This window comes from Solea solea, chromosome 18, assembly GCF_958295425.1.
Source record: "Solea solea chromosome 18, fSolSol10.1, whole genome shotgun sequence".
Taxonomy (NCBI): Eukaryota; Metazoa; Chordata; class Actinopteri; order Pleuronectiformes; family Soleidae; genus Solea; species Solea solea.
The window spans coordinates 4,352,178-4,371,151 of NC_081151.1; the positions used below are offsets into that span (position 1 = coordinate 4,352,178).

At 44.9% G+C, this 18,974-nt stretch overlaps 1 protein-coding gene across 2 annotated transcripts in view; it reads right to left on the reverse strand.

Moving 5' to 3' along the window:
• Positions 1-18,974, reverse strand: part of akt1 (v-akt murine thymoma viral oncogene homolog 1) — a 33,251-nt gene that overhangs the window by 10,501 nt on the left and 3,776 nt on the right. For both annotated transcript variants that reach the window (XM_058614483.1, XM_058614482.1), the window contains exons 2-5: positions 17,796-17,981; positions 3,597-3,725; positions 1,119-1,230; positions 695-821 (exon numbers count right to left, since the gene is read on the reverse strand). In XM_058614483.1, coding sequence (XP_058470466.1) covers positions 695-821; positions 1,119-1,230; positions 3,597-3,725; positions 17,796-17,841 — 414 coding nt within the window. In that variant the 5' untranslated portion in view covers positions 17,842-17,981. The remainder of the gene's footprint in view (positions 1-694; positions 822-1,118; positions 1,231-3,596; positions 3,726-17,795; positions 17,982-18,974) is intronic.

Genomic DNA, 18,974 nt, shown 5'->3' on the forward strand with positions numbered 1-18,974 from the left:
CAGTATGAACAAACTCACGCACTAAACCAGCCAGGACACACAAGAGAAGAACAACAAAAGAAGCATTTGAGGGCACTATTTCACCCGCTCCTCTAATCCGTTGGACTAAATGTGGTTGTGCGTCAGTTAACCTCTGACCCTTGCATGGAGGAGAATGTTGAAAATGGTTGTGTGGGGGACATATAATCCACCGGCCTCAGCGCTTCATGGCATGGACACACGTGGGGGTGTAAAACTTGGGCGGACATGCTATCTGGTGCTAAGCCACCCACGGCGGGAAAAGTAGAACACACATGGGCTGAGAGTTCACATGAGGTAGAGGAGGGTCAAGGAGAAGATTAATGGTCATCGTGGAAACAACTCACGGGGGAGGGAGGAGGAGGAGGAGGAGGAATCTAGGTGGCTTTTTTTTTTTTTTATTTTAATTAAACCTAGTAGATGTATTAATGTCTGCGCAGAGGTCCGTCAGTGTCTTGAGGTGTGCTCGCGTAAAGTCCGGTTGGTCCTTTTTGGACAAAGGAGACGGTAACCATGGAAACAGGACCACCGGTATTCACACGTGTATAACGGACATACATAATCCTGGCGAGAAATCACCACTACCCGGAATAGAGCGCGAGAATGAACGGAAACCTATGCGGTCACGGAAAGGGTGGCAGAGAGGATGCACAGTTCAGTGTGAAAGGGTCCATACCACTTTGTGTCTAGGTTTGGTAAGGTAGACCTCCATATCCATCGGGTCTGGAGAGGAATCCATCATCTCCTCCTCTTGTTTCTGCAGACCTTCTGCCACCGTCTCGATGGCTTTGGTCCATTCTTCCCTGAGGGAGACACAAGCACAAGCAAAGATTATATCAAGCCATTAACCGACGCGTAAGCCCAGCAGCCCAATCGCATAATTGTCTTCTTATCAACAGGAAGGTAATTACAAGTTTGAGTCCTGCCAACAGCCAGTGGGCCTTGAGCGTAACAATGATTGAATGTGTACGTTGCGCACGTGTTTAAAAAGCAGAGAATCTCTTAAACTGCTAAACAGGCGGGGGGCAAATTCCCCGCGTGTAAATGATTTGTGTTTTTCGGCTGCTCTGAAAGCTGAGAGGTGTGCGCTCCTTGCTTGCCTCTCCTCAGGGGTGTCCACGTGGAAGGTGCGCTCGATGACAGTGGTCCACTGCAGGCAGCGGATGATAAATGTGTTGGACTTGGGCCGTTCTGTCTTCATCAGCTGGCACTCTGACCACGGCCATGGAGGGAGGGTGGGAAAAAAAAAGGAGAAGGAAGAGAAGGGCCAGTGTGCAGGAGAGCACAGGGGAGAGACAGAAGCACAGTTAAAGCCATTTGTCTTTATCGCCACCGTAACAGACACTGTCGGCTAATTTGGAAAAGAACAGGTGCACTTTGGCGGGAGGAAAACAACTCGGGTCCTCACATAGTCATCACCTTTCAAACACTACATCTGCTAAAATGGTATCAATAAGATTTGAATGATAAAGCTACAGTTGCTGCTGTTACCGATATCTTCATGAACTTCTAATAATGTAACTTTAAGTAAGTTTGCTGTGTCTTTCGTCTGAAAACAGCGTCTGTCAGACCTGAATTTGTGTGTTTAGATTTTGAACAGATTTTTTCCGACTTCAGAAGTTGTTTTGTGAGCGCGTCTTTTGTGTTTGCAGCCTCTCACTTTACAAGTGCACCGTTGCCGCTACCTCCGTCTCTCCTCACGGAAAACAAATCACTTCCTGTGTGCAGTGCACCAGGTGAAACAGGATCTCAACCGCGTGGACCCGAGAGTCCTATTCAGCATTGTGTGAACTCATCTGACATGGCTTGGATGTAAACTGCATTTACTGTATTTACATTAAAAAAAACGACGCACTAACATCATAAATATCACCTTGAATCCAAACATTTTTTTCCCCAAATGAAACTGCTTCTTATTATCGACGTATTAGTCAAAAAAAAAGACGGAAAAGAAAACAATTTCCTCTTCAATCCTTGCACTTTTCTTTGCAAATAAGCATCTCCTAAAACAATTATTCACCACACAGTTTAATAACTGAATTTTGAAAGCAGAGATTTCCATCTGCACCTCCATCGTGTTAACATCTGTTCCCAAATGAAACATGTCAGCAAATGTGTCAGAACGGGACACAAAATGGCCTCTGTTCTGATCGATGGAGGACCGGGAAGTGGACCACCACTGAGATGCAACATGGCTCCATCAGGGTGAAAATGTAATCCAGCTGCAGCAGCTCCATCAGTGGCGACGCACCATGTGTGTGTCCCCCCCCTGCAGTGGGGTCGCAGTGGTGATGAGGACCCAACGCCACCGCTGATGGAGACAGCGCCGCGGAGCGCAGCCCAGATAAACACTTGAACTCAGGCGGCTAATAACCGCGATAACTCAAGAGTGTCGGAGAGGAAGCGTTTTGTTAAACAAACAGTGTGCTGTCTAATTGCTGTGTTCAGTCATCTCGCACAGCTTATCACAGCAACTTTCTGTGATGTGAACATGGAGCAGGCTGCTCTGGGCAGTTCTGCCGCTGCTGATGATCGCTTATCACATAAAGACACGGAGATTTGGAAGGGAACACTCAGGCAGACTTGCTCTTGCACTAGGTGGCATTGTTTGCATTTCCTTAGACGCTGTAATTGTAATATTACATTTGAAATATTCACACGACGACTCCATGTGTGTTTCTCAGTAGAGCGATATTCCGTGACTCCTGTCAACACTTTTCATGAAATATCAACTTAATCATTCAAAAAATATAGTGTTTCATTGTTAAAATACACTTGTTCTTTACGCTGTGGTTTTTTTGTTTATGGGCGGGCCTTAGGAAGCTACCTGCTGATTGGCGACAGCTCAAAGGACCGGAAGTCGTCACAGGCTTGGAGTCGCTGTCCATCTGGCACTTGTTAGCTAAACCAAGTTTTTCCCATCGACATTCGACAAAATAATTGTAAGTGTCTAACGTTTGTCAAATTATAAACGTTAGATATTAATAATTATTTTGTCGTATGCCGACATGGAGCGAGTTCCAGACAGCGACTCCAAGCCTGTGACGACTTCCGGTCCACTGACAAAATTCAGTGTATTTTCAAACAATAAAACACAATATTTTTGAATGATTAAATCGTTATTTTATTTGCATCTTAAAAAGTGTTGAGAATATTGACACAAAACTAATTCCATAGAGAAGAAGGCATGTTTTCATCACAGCAGCAACTTTCAGTCACAAAAATATTCTGTTTAGGCTGCTAAGCAATGTCTTGGTGACAGAAGTTACACACTGATGCTTTAAAGCACTGCTTTTTTTGTTGTTTACTAATAAACAAAGAGAAAAAGTGATCATTTTGAGATGATGTTACAGCCAATTTACTTTTATTTCCATTCACAATCATTTAAAATCAAATTAAATCAAACAACAATTGGTCATATTAGAGACACACACGTTTATAACATTTGGCATTTGGGATGAGATTTGTTTTCCTCTTGATAATGACCTTTTTTAGAGGTGAGATTCATACAAAATGTACGTAACATATTTGCTAACAAATAAGGGTATAAAAAAACTCTGCTTCAAGCAGCTACTCACGTGCTACGGAGAAGTTATTTAGAGGAGTTTCCAGCTGGTCAACATCTTGTGGTCGCTCTTTGTAGCCAATGAATGTACCATCGCTCTTCAGGAGAAAATACCTCGGCCTCCAGGTCTTGATGTATTCTCCTGAAACGACATCGGAACACAGATATAATAACTTGTGAAGCAAGCATGCATGTTCTTGTGTTTCTACTTTTTTTTGTTTACATTATGCATTATGCATTAGTCCAGTGCCGCTCACTGCACTCCCATCTTGTCACCGTCTTTCTTTCAGTATAGGTCAGCTGCAGGACAAATGGTTGTTTTAGTGGGAGACAGCCAGGACACTCTCGACCAGTCCGTTCCCATACCAGCAGTTACACTCTCTCTCGGTCTTGGGATTAGACTCTCGGGGAACATTCAAAAAGGGTCCATAAAACCGCCTCCGACACCTTTCTTGAGCAGTTTATTGGTAAATTAGTTGGGAAGGACAGAAAATACTCAACTTATTATTTGTGTGCCTCCATTACCCACAATGCAACTCCTCATCGACGGATCCACCTGCTACTTAGGTGCGTTATTCTTGAAGCAGCGACTGTAGCCTGCAGCTGTTCGCCTCAAGCACAGAGCAGTTGCAGACTAGTGAAGTCTGGAAAACTTGCTAATTTCTGAATCCCCATCCACTGTATTTTCTTGCTATTATTACGATTATTCTTCTCAAACTTTGTCATCGTAGTGTTCTGTTGACATCCAACAAAACCTAAGGCAATGTGCCAAATTTCACACAGCTCCCTCTGGTGTTGCATAAAGCTTTATACAACCTTCCCCCCCATGTATACAGCAGTCATATCAATATATAATAGAGATGCTATAACTGTAAATGCAGTGTGTTGTTGTATTAAATGCAACTACTTTTCTTGTTTTCCAACCAATCACTACTTTTTTTTTCCCCCCTCCAATAAAACTTTCCAAAATTCCAATTTTCTAGACAACACCCCGTAACCTGAAGCCATGCATGTCCATCCCATTCAGTCAGACACACAAGCATCACACAAATGAAAGTCTCACAGGCAGACAAAACTCAATTTATTCCGGTGACGCTTCAGGAAACATCGTGCCAGATGTTGTGCAGACGGGGACAAAAAAAAAAAAAATAGCATACATACCATAACAAGGCAGTGGCACACAGCGTAGAGGGACTTGAATATTTATACAGGAAAAGTGTAATTTATTTTTAATCACGGTGCTGCAGATTAACCCCATGCAGCGCTGTAGCAAGCTGTCCTTAATTGCTCCATTTCCTCCAACACAGAAGTGTGTGAGCGTGTGTGTAGGAGAGAGAGAGAGAGAGGGAGGGAGAGAGAGAGAGAGAGAGAGAGAGGTGTCACTGCAAGCTTCTGTTACCCTCCTTATAAACTCACTTATGACTGATGAAAGTGATAGCAGATCAGTTTGAGGCAGAGCAGACCAAAAACAACAGCTGGACATGTTTTTCACTGTTTAGTGGATGCTCTTATAAAATATTTGACACATTTCGAGAACACTGGCAGAGCCTTTTCAAGATCTGTCATTTCCGACAGCATCAAAATGATCAACTTCCCCTTCCTGCTTTATAACCAAGTGCCGGCAAGTGTTTGTGACATGAGAATCTCAACTGCAACATTGAGTCTTGACCGGCACCATGTTGAGGTTAGAGCTGCAAGCCAACGATCGATTATTTTCTCGATTAAACTCCATAAAATGTCAGAAATTGTCAGTGTTTGTCAAACCTGGAAATGATGATGTTGTTGAATGTCTTGTTTTTGCAACCAGACGTTCACAGATATCACCTGCAACCAGGATCTTATTGGTTTATACCGGCTGTCAATCACACTGGTGTCCACTCAAACTGACATCCAAGTTTTCTAAAGCACAGAGATATATGAGTGTATGTTCTATTCAACGAGACCTGAAACTAGTGATTGAGACAATTAACTTCTCTGGAAAAAAGATAAAAACATCAAACATCAAAAACACACAGAAGTTAAGATAAAATAAAACAGACAAATAAAACAATGAAAGATTGACACAGTAGTTGGAGGAGGTTAAAATTAAATACAAGACTTTAAAATGCAAAATGCCGAAAAAGATCGCTGAGGTGATCGTGGGGGGATGGTCATGATGGGTAAACTAATCTGAAAAGCTACATTTTAAGTTAGGATTTGAAGGCAGACAGTGGTGATATTGTTCGGATGAGTATTCCAGAGTTTGGGGGCAGAACGGCTGAATATCGGGCAGGTGGTATGGAGAGGAGAGAGGAACGTGGGGTTTTAGTGTCTTACCACAAGAACACATCGGCATGTAGACTAGCGGAGCCCGGGAATCATTCAAACCAAGTCGCCCACTGGTGGCTATTCAATATATTCTTACTTCCCCATTGGCTTCAATGTTATGTACATTTGATGGTTTTATCTGCATTTTCTGAGAGATAAATGTTACAAGCAGCCAACGTTAACATCAAATGCTTTATATTCATTTAAGTAATGAAGAAGACACATTAGAGCAGCACAGTTGCACTAGCAAAGTTGTCAACATGGAGCAGGATAAATCAGGCTGTTTGTTTGTATATCACGTTCCAACAGGGCATTAGTCCACTGAGCTCAATCAAAGTATATATATATATATATATATATATATATATATATTTATTTATATACTGTATAAAAACCTGATTTGCCACGGCTGGCGAGGTGCTGCGAAACATCTACGACACCACTCCCAGAGCACATTATACTTGAGTCCTCAATGCACAGCAGATGTTCAATATATTATTACATTTTTCATCATGTCAGTGAAGGGGATTTGTCATCTTGTTTTCTGCCGAGCAAGTGTTTTCACACCAAACGGAGCCCATTTAGCAAGTAGCTCAACTTTCTCAGTCGTGAAATTTTGTCACCTCACAACACCAGCAGCACTGGATACGCTTTCCTAATTGAAACACACACACACACACACACACACAGGCAGGTATGCGGTTGGTGGATCTCCCCCATGCCCGTTTCGATGTAATATAATTATCGCGATGAGTTGTTTACCCGCTTTAAAACTACAAGCCTCGCCAATCTACGTCCACATCAGCCACTCACGCGTGCTCGTCAACTGTCCGAGTGTTATTTATCACAGGCTTTCAATAAAACCAGACTCCCGTACCTCAGCACAACGGCGCTCGCCGTCATGTTCAAAGTGATCAAAGCATAAAAAGGGGGTTTTATTTCATTTGAGAGCACGCGCAGACTGTGTGACAGCTGTATTAAACTGAGAGCTTGTTCAACACAATCATAGGTTGCCCAAATTCTTCACTGTGCAGCCAGAAAGTCTCCTGAGCTCTCAACACTGAGCCTCGTTTTCCTCAGCTGGGCCCCAGCTGGTGCCTAGCTCTGTGGTCAGGTTTTGGCTGACCCATATCCCCCAGCTATAGTCCATGCCAGCCACACTAAGGACAGTATGTGCACAATGCAGGAACAGCATAATGAGCCCCCTACCTGACACCATGCCTGTCTCGCCCCGCACAGTCTGAATTTCAGTTTAAGTTAAAGTTTGCGAGCAAAAAATCTCATCCAGACGAAGCAAAGACCATCACAGAGCAGATCCCGACTCCCAGAGACAGGTGTACACATACATGTGCTTGTGTTGTGTGTGTGTGTGTGTGTGTGTGCTGTGCCGAGTCAGGCACACAAAAGGTATTTGTGTGTAAAACAGATTAAATCAACATCCAGTGTGGATGTGGTTGCGAGCTTCTCCCGCCGGCTCCGCTGACGCACCGCTCTCGTCAGAATTAGCACGGGCGGTCAATTGTGACGCAGCGGCACGTGGTGTGACGTGCGGCGTGCAAGTAATCAATCTTAGACAGCCTCTGTTGCATAGAAGTCATGCAGACGATGCGGTCAGCTCAACATTCTCATACATTATGTAGAGGAGGCCGTGTTGTTAGATAGGGACACATAAAAAGAGAGTTAGACAGGCTCAGGAAGGAATGTGACAGGGGTTTCAAACTCTCCTGATGTGTGTGTGTGTGTGTGTGAGCACTCATGTGATATTGTAGCGGCAACACAAACTTACTTTCCACACTTGTGTTGGAAAGAAAAGGATACATTGTTTATGTGGCTTTATTGAACTGAGACACGTCTTTGCAATTAAAAGTCTCACACAGATGTTACCCAACATCTGTGATGTACATCCTTAATTAGGGCATGCTCCTTTTAGACGGGAGGACTCTGCGACTTCCTCGTCTGTGACCACAAAACGGGTCACATGACAAGAGTGGAAGCAGCTATATCCGCTTGTCTGTGTTTGTCTCTGTGTGTGTGTGTGTGTGTGTGTGTGTGTCCTGCAGTGCAACCTCCCACTAACCGTCTACGCTTCAGAGAGTAAGCAACAAAGATGACCCTTGTCAGCTTCCCATTTATACCAATTCCCCCTTTTCTACTGTTCTATCTTCCACATGGTGGAAAGAACATTGAAAGGAAGAGAAAGTGAAACAGGCGTAGTCACATTCTGCACTTTTCAAACATTAAATGAAGACCTGCACATAATATTACAGCGGTTATACTGTACATAGGGAGAGAATAAAACCCAGAATGCATCCTGTGTACAGTGAGAACACAAGCACAGACTGCTGACATAGGACAATGGGCCACATAACAACACAGAAGAGCCTTCTGCTTTTAAGTCACTTCATCATCACAGTGTTCCAGCAGACCTAATCCTTTTGATGTCAACATGTTCTCCAAAACAGGAAACCAGCCAACAGACAGACTGACCACAGCCTAGATAAGATTAAAAACCCCATTTCGAGTGTCAGGACCGACTACGACGGAGATCCACGGCACGATGACCTGAATCCAAGCTCCTTTTAATAAATGTAAAGTGTGACACCGCACGTGTGACTCAAACCAACAGGCCGACTCGACGCCAGATGAGAGATGAGAGGATGAAGAAGAAGAAGAAAGCGACACACTGTGCAAAGAGTTGCACTGAGTGGAGTGCTAGTGAGACAGATCACTACATATGTTCCCCACATATGTAGGACTTGTGCGCGCGTGCGAGTGCAAGTGAAGTGTCTATGAGCCATGCATGCTATGTGTGTGTGTGTGAGGAGCTGTCAGGGCCTGATAGAGTGTCTTTACATGACAAGCAGCTGCTGAGGTCTGGGATGCGCACTGGGCAAAGTGGAAAATAATGAACGTCGAACCGCTGCCAAACACAACAGAATTCATCTTTATTTGCCAACTGCTGCACGGCCCCCGCGTGTGGACAGCTCGAGTGTAGACACGCCCTCTATACCCTAAACACTTTACACACAAAGAAGCACGGGGTGAGAAAACAGGTTCAACCACAGCTGTCACCAGCAGAGCAATCATCTCATTTACGCATGTATGTGTTTGAGAGAGAGTGAGAGGGACGAATAATGGGCAAATTTCAGGTGAGCCTTCGGCGATGAGATTTGAAATGGAAACCACACGTCTTTCTTTGAAAGTTAATTCAAGTGAAGCCGAGGGTGGGGAACTTTACAAACATAAAGTAAAGTAAAGGTTGGGGCTGGAGTCCAAAACTTTATCACATTACAACATTTCCAACTCTACATATATATCACGATAAATGATTTTTGCTCCTGGGTGAAAGTTGGTATAACAAGGTATCAGGTTTCAAAGCAATTATGTACTTGTTGTGCAAAAACATTATCTATCTATCTATCTATCTATCTATCTATCTATCTATCTATCTATCTATATATATGTACACTTTTTTACATTGATATTGAAGAAAATATACAATATAATGTTATTGCCCAGCCTTATATAAAGGTTTTCACAGGTTTCGTCAGAAAAAACAAATGTAGGGAAGATTACATTTCATTTTCATGCCGTTTAAAAAAATTATTAAAACTGGACTTTTTAAATATACGTAAGTCTGACTGAAATTCTACTTCATCAAATTCACAATGTAACTCAAGCTGGCATAACACCCAATACTAACAAGCTGAAAGGGCGACATGTCACCATCTAGTATAACGGAGGTGGACACACTTCAATCATTAAAAAAAGTCCCTGCTTCAACATTTGAATGGCTCAAGAGTTGCATGAAGCCATTTGCAAGCCAACTTGGTTTAAGATGTTTTTAATATTGACAGCTGGCAAGGGAGACTCATTAAGGTGTCATGAAGTAAAAGGGAAAATGTGGAATGCTTTGGATGTTAGAGAGAGAGAGAGAGAGAGAGAGAAGATGGAGAATGACAGAGGTTAGTGGCTGCTTCGGAGGAGCATCCTGTTCCATCCGTCTCCATGTGACGGCAACAGGAATGTTGAGGTCCCAGCTGCTGTGGTTTGTTGGCTTTTAATATCATATATCATCCGGCATTCATCACACAGCGGCCCCCAAAAGAGAGGCGGCCGCAGCATCCCCGACAAATAACAGCTCTGTTGCCTTGCGTCCACCTCTGCCTCCCCCCCCCACCCTCCCCTGTCTTTTTTAATAGCATTTTCACAACAATAATATCTGAAACAGACACCTCAACCTCAGTCAACGGGCTGGATGTGAACCTCACACATACACAGAGAGACACCGAGTGAATACACGCACACACTCAGTGAGAGGGTCAGACAAAACGCGGCTCTCAGAGCTCACACCCAGTGGCTGGACTTCCTGTGGAGGCTGCTGTTGGGTTTTGTCCCCGTCTGGCCATTCATCAGCTCGGGGATGAGAGGAAGGGAGCCAGTGGTAACTGCATGAACTGTGCATGTGTGTGTTTGAGTGGTGAGAATCGGATGAGAAGGGGGGGCAGACGGAGGTTGAGGATTAGGGAATCTGAACTCCAAAGCGAGGGAGGAGGGGGGGAAAGGGGGTTGCGCCTTTTGTTGATTTTTCCTCAGCCGCCCCCGCCGTCTCATCAGCCCTTTTCTGCCGCGCTCTGCCTGTAGGCTGCAGCTGTGGCCTGCCACCCTGTGCCCTGCATCTCAATGAGCCGCAGTCCACCCGCTCCAGAGGAGAGGGGGCTCCCTGATGCAGGGGTCACCACTGATCCCCGGCAACCACAAACTCCGCCTCACACTCATCCCCTTCTCTGAGCCGCAGAGCTCTGAGAGCCAGGCTTTCTGTGCCATCCGGGGCAACCATCTACCCATTTGCCCCATCTGGCTGTGACCATATAAGGCGGCATCAGACTCACATGCCATCTGAAAAATGCCCAGGACTTCGGGCTCCTTTATTTTTTTCCCCTCTTCTCTTTATGTCTTCCTAATCCCTCCTTCTTTTTTGTTGGCCCCTCTCGACCATGCAGCTGGATGGGGGAGACTTCGCCAGGGCTTTGGCAGCAGCATCAACAGGTTGCGTGGAAGGGCCACCCTGGCCTCCAATGCAGCCCTCTCTGTATCTTGCCCTTATCCCTCTTTTCCTCTCTGTCACCGTAGTTCTTGCCGCTGCCCCAACAGGAAAAAAAAGAAGCAAGGGGGATGGGGGGCACGACGGAGGCTGCCCCTCTTTCTCACGCTCATAAGAAAGCCCTCACTTCTTCTCTGTGGTGAGTGACACCTGCTGATTACCATAGAGACACTGTGGGAAGTTCCCCCCTGCCACAGTAGGGCTGAGATTTGCCCCTTCTCCCTGGGCAAACAAGCAGTCCATGGATTAGTAAACTGGGTTACTGCATGGCAAACAAATAAACACACATTATTTAGAGCACATTAGTGCCAATAAACTCTCAACAACCAGTGTCAGATCCAACACCCTACAAGAGGCAACGGGGGGATAAAACCCTCCAGAGATCCTATTTATTTACTTAATTACTAGAGCGAGTTGACCTCCAGCTGTTCTCAAGAGCAATTCCGTTCTAGAAGCATGATCGGACTTTCTACGGGGACTGTGAATAAAAATGTTGAGAGACGTGGAGGATGATTCGCATATCTGAGGATACAGTCAGCTCTCAGTCTGCAGACAGCTGAGCATCTCCTTCATCTCCGTCTCCCCCCCCCCGAAACTGGCAAGAGGTGCCAGTGATGTGATTGATGTCGGAGACGGGGAGCTTTTCGCTGGTCCATTGCCGCTTCCGCCATGGGTCTGGGTTGTCAGCGGGGTCATTATCCTAGCAACAGGGTGGTGGGTGTGCGGAGTGTGCGCTGGAAGTGAGGGAGGATCCAGCAAGGGTGAGCTGGTGAAGGAAAGAGGGGGTGTCAAAGTGACAAGGAGGAAAAATGGAGAGGAGAGGCAGAGGTGCAGATGACAAGGAAACAACAAAGAGGAAAAAAAGCAAAGAGTAGCAGAGACGGAGAGTGTTGCCGAGCACCACAGTTGTGGCGAACAGGCGGACTCTGCACAGCAAAGTAAGCACACAGCGGGTTTGCTCCGAGAGGAGGCGAGCGGTGAAGGTGCCACCTCCCTCAGCCTCCTGGTCCCCACCACACTGCAAGCCAGCCTGCCTATCGACAGCTGCACCCCAGTAATTTACTTCTCTCCACCACATTTAGCAGGAAGACTGCTTCCCATTACCCAGAGCAGGGGGTCTGCGCTGACGGCCAGACGCCCAGCCAGAGCGCTGGCTTCCCGGTGTGACACCCTCTGCTACTGGACGCTGCCGACAGGGAATCCGCTGCCACGTCAGTCAGGCACCGCAACTTCCACTGCTGTTTGACAATTTGGGATTATCTGGTGTAAACTTATGTGCAAAAAGTCGGTGCATGCATCTGTTCATCTCAGCCCAACTACTAAATTACGAGTAATCACCAAACTGCATAATACAAAAGCCTCTTTTATCTTTCGTACATTTTCACCCCGTGTTTTCTATAGCTTTTGTCTTTTCAGGACTGTAAACTACATGAATATTATATATAATACTGTAGTAATATCAGGTTTCATTGCATATCCACATAAAAGAACACAGTTCTTAAACATGTTTTTAAAAATAAATAAATCCAAATCTTCCAATACTATAATCTGAAAATGATGAATTATGATGTAAATGTCCCACACACACACACTGCCTCATGTAAGCCAATCCACATTGCGGATTTGTAAGGTTTTTTTGTTTGTTTAGTGTGTTTTTTCTGACACTTTATTTTGAGGCACGGTCCAGTCCAGAGCCAGTTGTGGCTCTCTCCTCTTTCTTCGATGGGAGCCGGCTCTTGTTAGCCCTGAATAACTGCCTCGGGGCATTGTCAAGTTTTACTGTCCAGAGAATCGTCTATGAAGACTTTGAAAAATGAAGAAATATATAAAACAAATTTTGGATAAGTTTGTTTCCAATTACTGCAACATACTTTTGGTTGTTTGGTGGTGTTTTCTTTTTTTGGTATTCATGCAAGTGGATTTAGTTATTTTATGTGCACTCGAGACTTGTTTGTGAAACGCTCGACACTGCAGTGACTGGGGATGAGCTATTGCTCCAGTTCTACAGCATGTGAGAGCGTGTCTTTGTGTGCTGCAGCAGTGTGTGGCCCATGACTGCCATAATGAGGGGACGTGTAGGAGCCTCGGCAAGCCCGGCAGCAGAGCTGGCATCAAGTCAAAGTGCTGAGACCGTCCGCATCATGAGACATTTCTAATCAGGTGGGTCTGCTTCTTTAAAGAGCACAAAACACCATGAGAGAAAGCTAATACAAACATGGAAGACGCGCTGGCTGAGATGTTGAAGGCCTGTTTACCAGATGCACAAGGCACAGATATTCAAACGATGAAAAAAATGTTTCATCTACCCTGACTACTGTGTCTGGTGTTCCACAAAAACCATACAGGTCCCTCCTCCTCCCCCCCCCCACCCCCCTCTCTCTCTCATTCCCACTCTGTGTCTCATGCACTTTTCCTGGACCACCAACAAGGTCTCGCTTGGAGGAGCAGCACATGGGTGTCCTTCGGTTGCATGACCAGCGAAGGAGCAAGTCAGCTCATGCGCTCCAAACCAAACCACGAGAGGGTCTTATGTCGCACGTCGCACACGCAGCATCCATCTACTCGGGGCTGCAGCGAAGTGGGTCACTGAGCTGCGATGTTCTGGGAACATCACAAAGCCGCTGCTCAACTTCTGTGTCTCTCCGGCTGCCCCTTTATCTTCCCCCCTGCTATCTCTTTTGCTGTGTTCTCCGCGACCTCCCTCTCTCTCTCCCGCCCTACCCCTCCTCACATGAGTCAGAGCCAGCTGAGCGTGCTACCCAAATCCAACAGTTGTTGTGGCCTTCGTTAGCCTAACGAGGGGGCTGGCTCTTTATACTTGTCAGGGCGCAAATGAGTCAAACAAACAAGGGCCAGGGAAAAAGGGGAGGACAAGAGAGCGCTGCTCTGTTGAGCTTCACTGGGTTCTTGGCTGCAGCGCTTCTCTGGAAACTAGGGAACCCACAATCTGCCTCTTTGATGTCTGATGATGCTCTCTGGCTTTGACGGAAAACTTTGGGAAAAACACACTTGCAAAAAGCAATGACATGCTGCTCAGTCTCGACGGCCACTAGAGGCCGTAGGCACATTTCAAGTGTGTGGGTGCACGGAGAAGGACCTAAAAGGGAAGTATCATTTGGGGATACATAACGACTGGTTGTGACAGTAGCAGCAAAGCTACAGTGTCTGTGCAGGGCTGTACTTATATATGTAAATATTATTCACGCCGTCAATACATGCACATGCACACACACACACACACACACACACACACACATTTTTATGCAGCATTCATAGTCATCATCACAACTAAACTAACCCTAACACATAAACAGCCCTTTAAAGTTGTGAGGACCAGACAAAATATCTTCACTTTTGGTCCTCACAAAGATACAAGAACACAGAACTCCCATGCCAGCGAGCTGCTTTGTCTTGCATTCCAAAACTGTCCTTCCAGAGCAGATAACCAAGATAACAGTCACAACAACATCACACATCCCAGACAGTGTCCACACGCCAGACACATTACTGCAGCACAAGGCTTAAGGAGGAAAATATCAAGGTGTGTCCTTCACAATGAGATCATCCCACTGAGTGTAGTCTGTCTGGAACAAACGTACAGCGCACACAGGGGCCAAGAATCTGCAGCTCTAATGACAGATTAGCTCCACTGGGGGGATGGAGGGCGGGGGCTTACAGGGCAACAGGCACAACAATGCTTGCTCTGGTTTCTTTCCGAAGTCTTTACTCGCGCGCGCTGAACTTTATTAATCCAACAAGGAATCGCATAAATGAGTGCAAGTTGAGCTGAAAGTGCAGAGCTGCAAAAGCGCCGCGACTCCAGCTCGCCACGAAGAAACCATTAAGTAGGCATCACAAGAGGATGAGGCAACTGCACCCTCTTTTGTCAAGTCATGGTTTAAAGCGCAAGACGTCGATGTCCACGGAAACATGGAGGGCTGCTCTTTTTTAAAACGCTAAATTAGTGTTTTGAGTGCACACATGGGAGTAATGAGCACGCTGAACACACTTGGAAGCGGTATAAGCCGTTTATTATTACGCCCACATGGTGCTGTGAGTCACTTGGGTGGCGCCGCTGCTGCCACCACACACACACACACACACACACACATTATACACAACTCCACTCAGAAGGTGCAACATGGGATGATAGCCCTTGAGTGGGGGCTGCTGCCAGGGGTGAGGTGATGGACACAGAGACAAGGGGACTGCAGGTTCACCTTCTGTGCACCGACTCTGGGGCAAAGACTGCGTGACAGTGACGCGACACTAAAAGTCTTCCTGTCAAGGAGGCAGGCGGACGTCCTCCAATCATAACAGAGAGGCTCTGGGTGACATTTCACAGGGCACAGCTGCTGAGCTGCAACAGCATGCCAACTCACTATTCCTGAAGGGTTGTTTGTTTAGTGTGTGTGTGTGTGTGTGTGTGTGTCACAACTAGAAGGGTATCACTGTGTGTGTGTGTTCCACCACACATCCCTATTGTTTTTCAATCAGTCACTCTTTGACTACTGTTACAGTTACATTTTACACAGGCTTTCTATCGCAACTTTCAGTTCCTGTCCGAAGGTGTGGGGGGGGGGGGGGGGGAGCAAACATGTCATCTTTGTGGCAGAGATGTTAAGAACAAGCATCAAAATAATGATATAACTTTCTTTTGTGTATAGTTGTGATGAAGCATTACCACATGTCACCACAAGTCACCAAGAAAACGTTAAGTTACTGCACGGAGGAGGAGGAGAACCTAAAGATACTAACTGTATGAGACACGTACGCGTGACACTTTTTAATTTGCAAAGAAGAAATGTTCTAATGGCAACAATTTTCAACGCTTCTTTCTATTTTACGACAGGGGTATTAGGGCCAAACAACAAAGGGGAAAAAAATCGAATCTTTCGAGAATAAAGTCGTAATATAACGAGATAAAAGTCATAGTATTATGAGAATAAAGTCGTGACATTACGAGATTTTGTATCATTATTTAATTTAATTTTAAAATTTAATTTCTCATCTTGTTGAAGCTGATCGCCTTTGCTTGCTTAATGATGACTTTATTCCCATAATATTACAACTTTATTCTGGTAATATTATGACTTTTTAAATATCACAACTTTATTCTCATAATATTATGACTATTCTCCAAAGATTAAAAAAATGTTTCTTCTCAGTTTGGCCCTAATACTCCATCGTACTATTTGTACTAACCCAAACTTTAAAAAGTCACTCAATCACTCACTCATCTACTAGTTCCACATAAAGGTCGCGCGGGGCACTGGCGCCAATCACAGCTGAACTTTAAAAGCTAACTACAAAAATATCATTTTTGGAAGCTTGTGATTTTTACATACTAGTCTATAAAAGAACGTTTGATGATAAGTCACAAATGGAAACCAAATTTCTATCCATCATACACTCACTGGAATGACCAGGGTGTGTCTGCATAGAACCGACTTGAGCCGAACCAGGCTGATCATTCTCTAACACAGCCGTCTGTTATACTCTTAGCCCAGACCTTGAGGAGGAGGGGAGGGGGGGTTGATGGCTAACACACAACAGCAGTACTCTGTTCCCCCTTCAAGTCCCAGGAACTCTCCTGGTGACCTTCTCCCATCACCTTATCCCCCAGACTCTTCCAGTAAAAGCCTCGTTCTCTGGCATTGAGCCTGGGCTCCTTCGGTGGTTTCGGAGAAATTCCTTATCCTATTTTACCGCCGATGGTGGTGGTGGTGGTGGAGTGGGCTCCGTGAGACAGCCGCAGTTTGAAGGCAGAGTTAGTATGAACACATAAAGCTGCTCAAAGCCAGCAGGTATGTGAGGAATGCCTCTTCGTCCAAACAACAGGACTCACGCCCGACACAGAGCCACGCCACACCACACTGCACTGACAGAGCAGCTAAATGGGGCCCACTGGGGACTCTGAAGCTGGATGGCTCCTTACATTAGATCTATGCGTGTTCGCATAAGACTAACTGGTGATCTGTTGACTACGACATTCTGTATGTTACTAAGCACAGGCATTTCTGTGGCATTTAGTTCACTAATGTGTATTATGTGTATAATAAATGCTCACTAATCCAAATTCCTCAGCAATGAAGGTTAAATATTAGATTTTTTTATACTGTGCTTCGATTAACAACCGAATCTGAATATCTTTGAAGCAATAACATGTTACATAACGTTTGTTCAAACTTGACTAAAAAAACAAACTTTTCATATTGCATTTGTTGAGTGATAGCAGATAGCAGATTTTATGAGTTGAGGTTTCTAATGGCACTTTTCCACTACAGTTTAGGTTGGTTTTCCACTATGAAGATAGTACCTACTCAACGTGGGCGGAGTCATCACTGCACGGCTGCAATAAACTGCCGTGACATAGTTTTACATGCAACACACACACACACAAATAAGTGACTAGTGACTTGTAAAGCAGTTGTTTTCAGTGGAACTGAATCCTAGAATCAGTTAATTAAAGATATTTGTTCAGTACTTCCTCAGTACTTCCTCAGACTGAAATACAGCGGTAGGGTTTGTGATGCCGCTCGCGATCAGCAGAGCTGTCGCTAAATACACCAGACTCCTCTGTTTCCCTGGTAATTGTTGGAGATTAACCCACGTTTTTTTAGGATTGTTAAGTCTTTTTAACTGATCTACAGTTCGGCATTGTTCGGCTTGATTCTTGTGTCGGATGTCGTTTCCTGTGACGGCACTCTGACCTATCAGTGGCCAGCAGAGCAAAGCAGAAGTGCAACTGAGACAGTTGCAGACAAAAACTAAAACGGTGCAGCTAACGCGTCTACGTACCTCTTTTAAGCAGCCATCCCTCCTTGACGATCACCACATTGGTCATGTTGGTGGGCAGGGTTGAGGATCCAGGTTTCCCACTGGAGGAGACGCAGCTTTGTTTCCCAAGTGTCCTTCACGCAGCCCTGTGCAGGAGCCTGGAGACAAGGTCCTGGGCTTTGCAGCTGCCTTCTCAATGGTGGTTACCTATTAGTTGAAGAGGAGTAAAAATTAGCCTCGGATTGCGGTGATTTCCTTTGCACTTGTCTGAATATTAACCCTCAGGTCAACACAGTAGAGCGGAGGTGGTGGAATAGAGAGGATCCCTGTGCTTTATGGCCCAGTTAGTAGAGAATATGCAAAAAAAAAAACACAGTGCAGCAGAACACGCACTAACGCAATGTTGAAATAACCTGTGTACAGCAATGTGTCTTTTAGCATTTATAATAAAGTGTTGCATATTTGAAAAATTCCATGCTGTTCACACACGTCACAAACATTCCTCATAGACCCTTTTTTCATGATGGGAACAGCAGTGAGAAAGAAAATAATTCTCAAACACAATACCTAAATGATAGGTTCTAACTTATTTGCAGTTGCACTGCTTATGGTTTGGCCACAGATTTGTTTTGGATCCTATTTAAATTGATATTTGAAAAAATACTAAATGACATGGAGTCTGTAAGTGAATCCTTTATGGCTGTGTTTTTATCCTGTTTATCCTGTAAGTAGGTGGCAAGATAAGTTTGAAATGTGAGGGATTGGGAAAGGTTTGATGAATGTGATGTCTGTGCTAGGTAAATTACTTTCTGAGGAGGCTGAAGGGATCAGTATCCCACAGATTTTTGGTTTGGCAAGTATGTAAACTTAGACGGCCTGAAAACAACATGACCCTGAGTATTTATCCAGCAAACATTTATAACTACTATCCTTATATCTACTTTGAAGACCATTTTCAATCTTAAGCATACAAATCCATCCATGTTTGGTCCCATGCTTCTGAGACTAAGTGTAGTAAAGACATGGACTTCACTTCTGTAATAATTAGTTTCTTATTTGGTCCCTAAACCTGATTTCTATGGTGCAGTACAACCACAAATAATAGTGTTTATTTATCACCTGAGGAAATATACACTGGCATTTCAATGACAGTGGGGGGAAAACTTCATCTGCTGATGACAAGCACATGATAGGATGAAA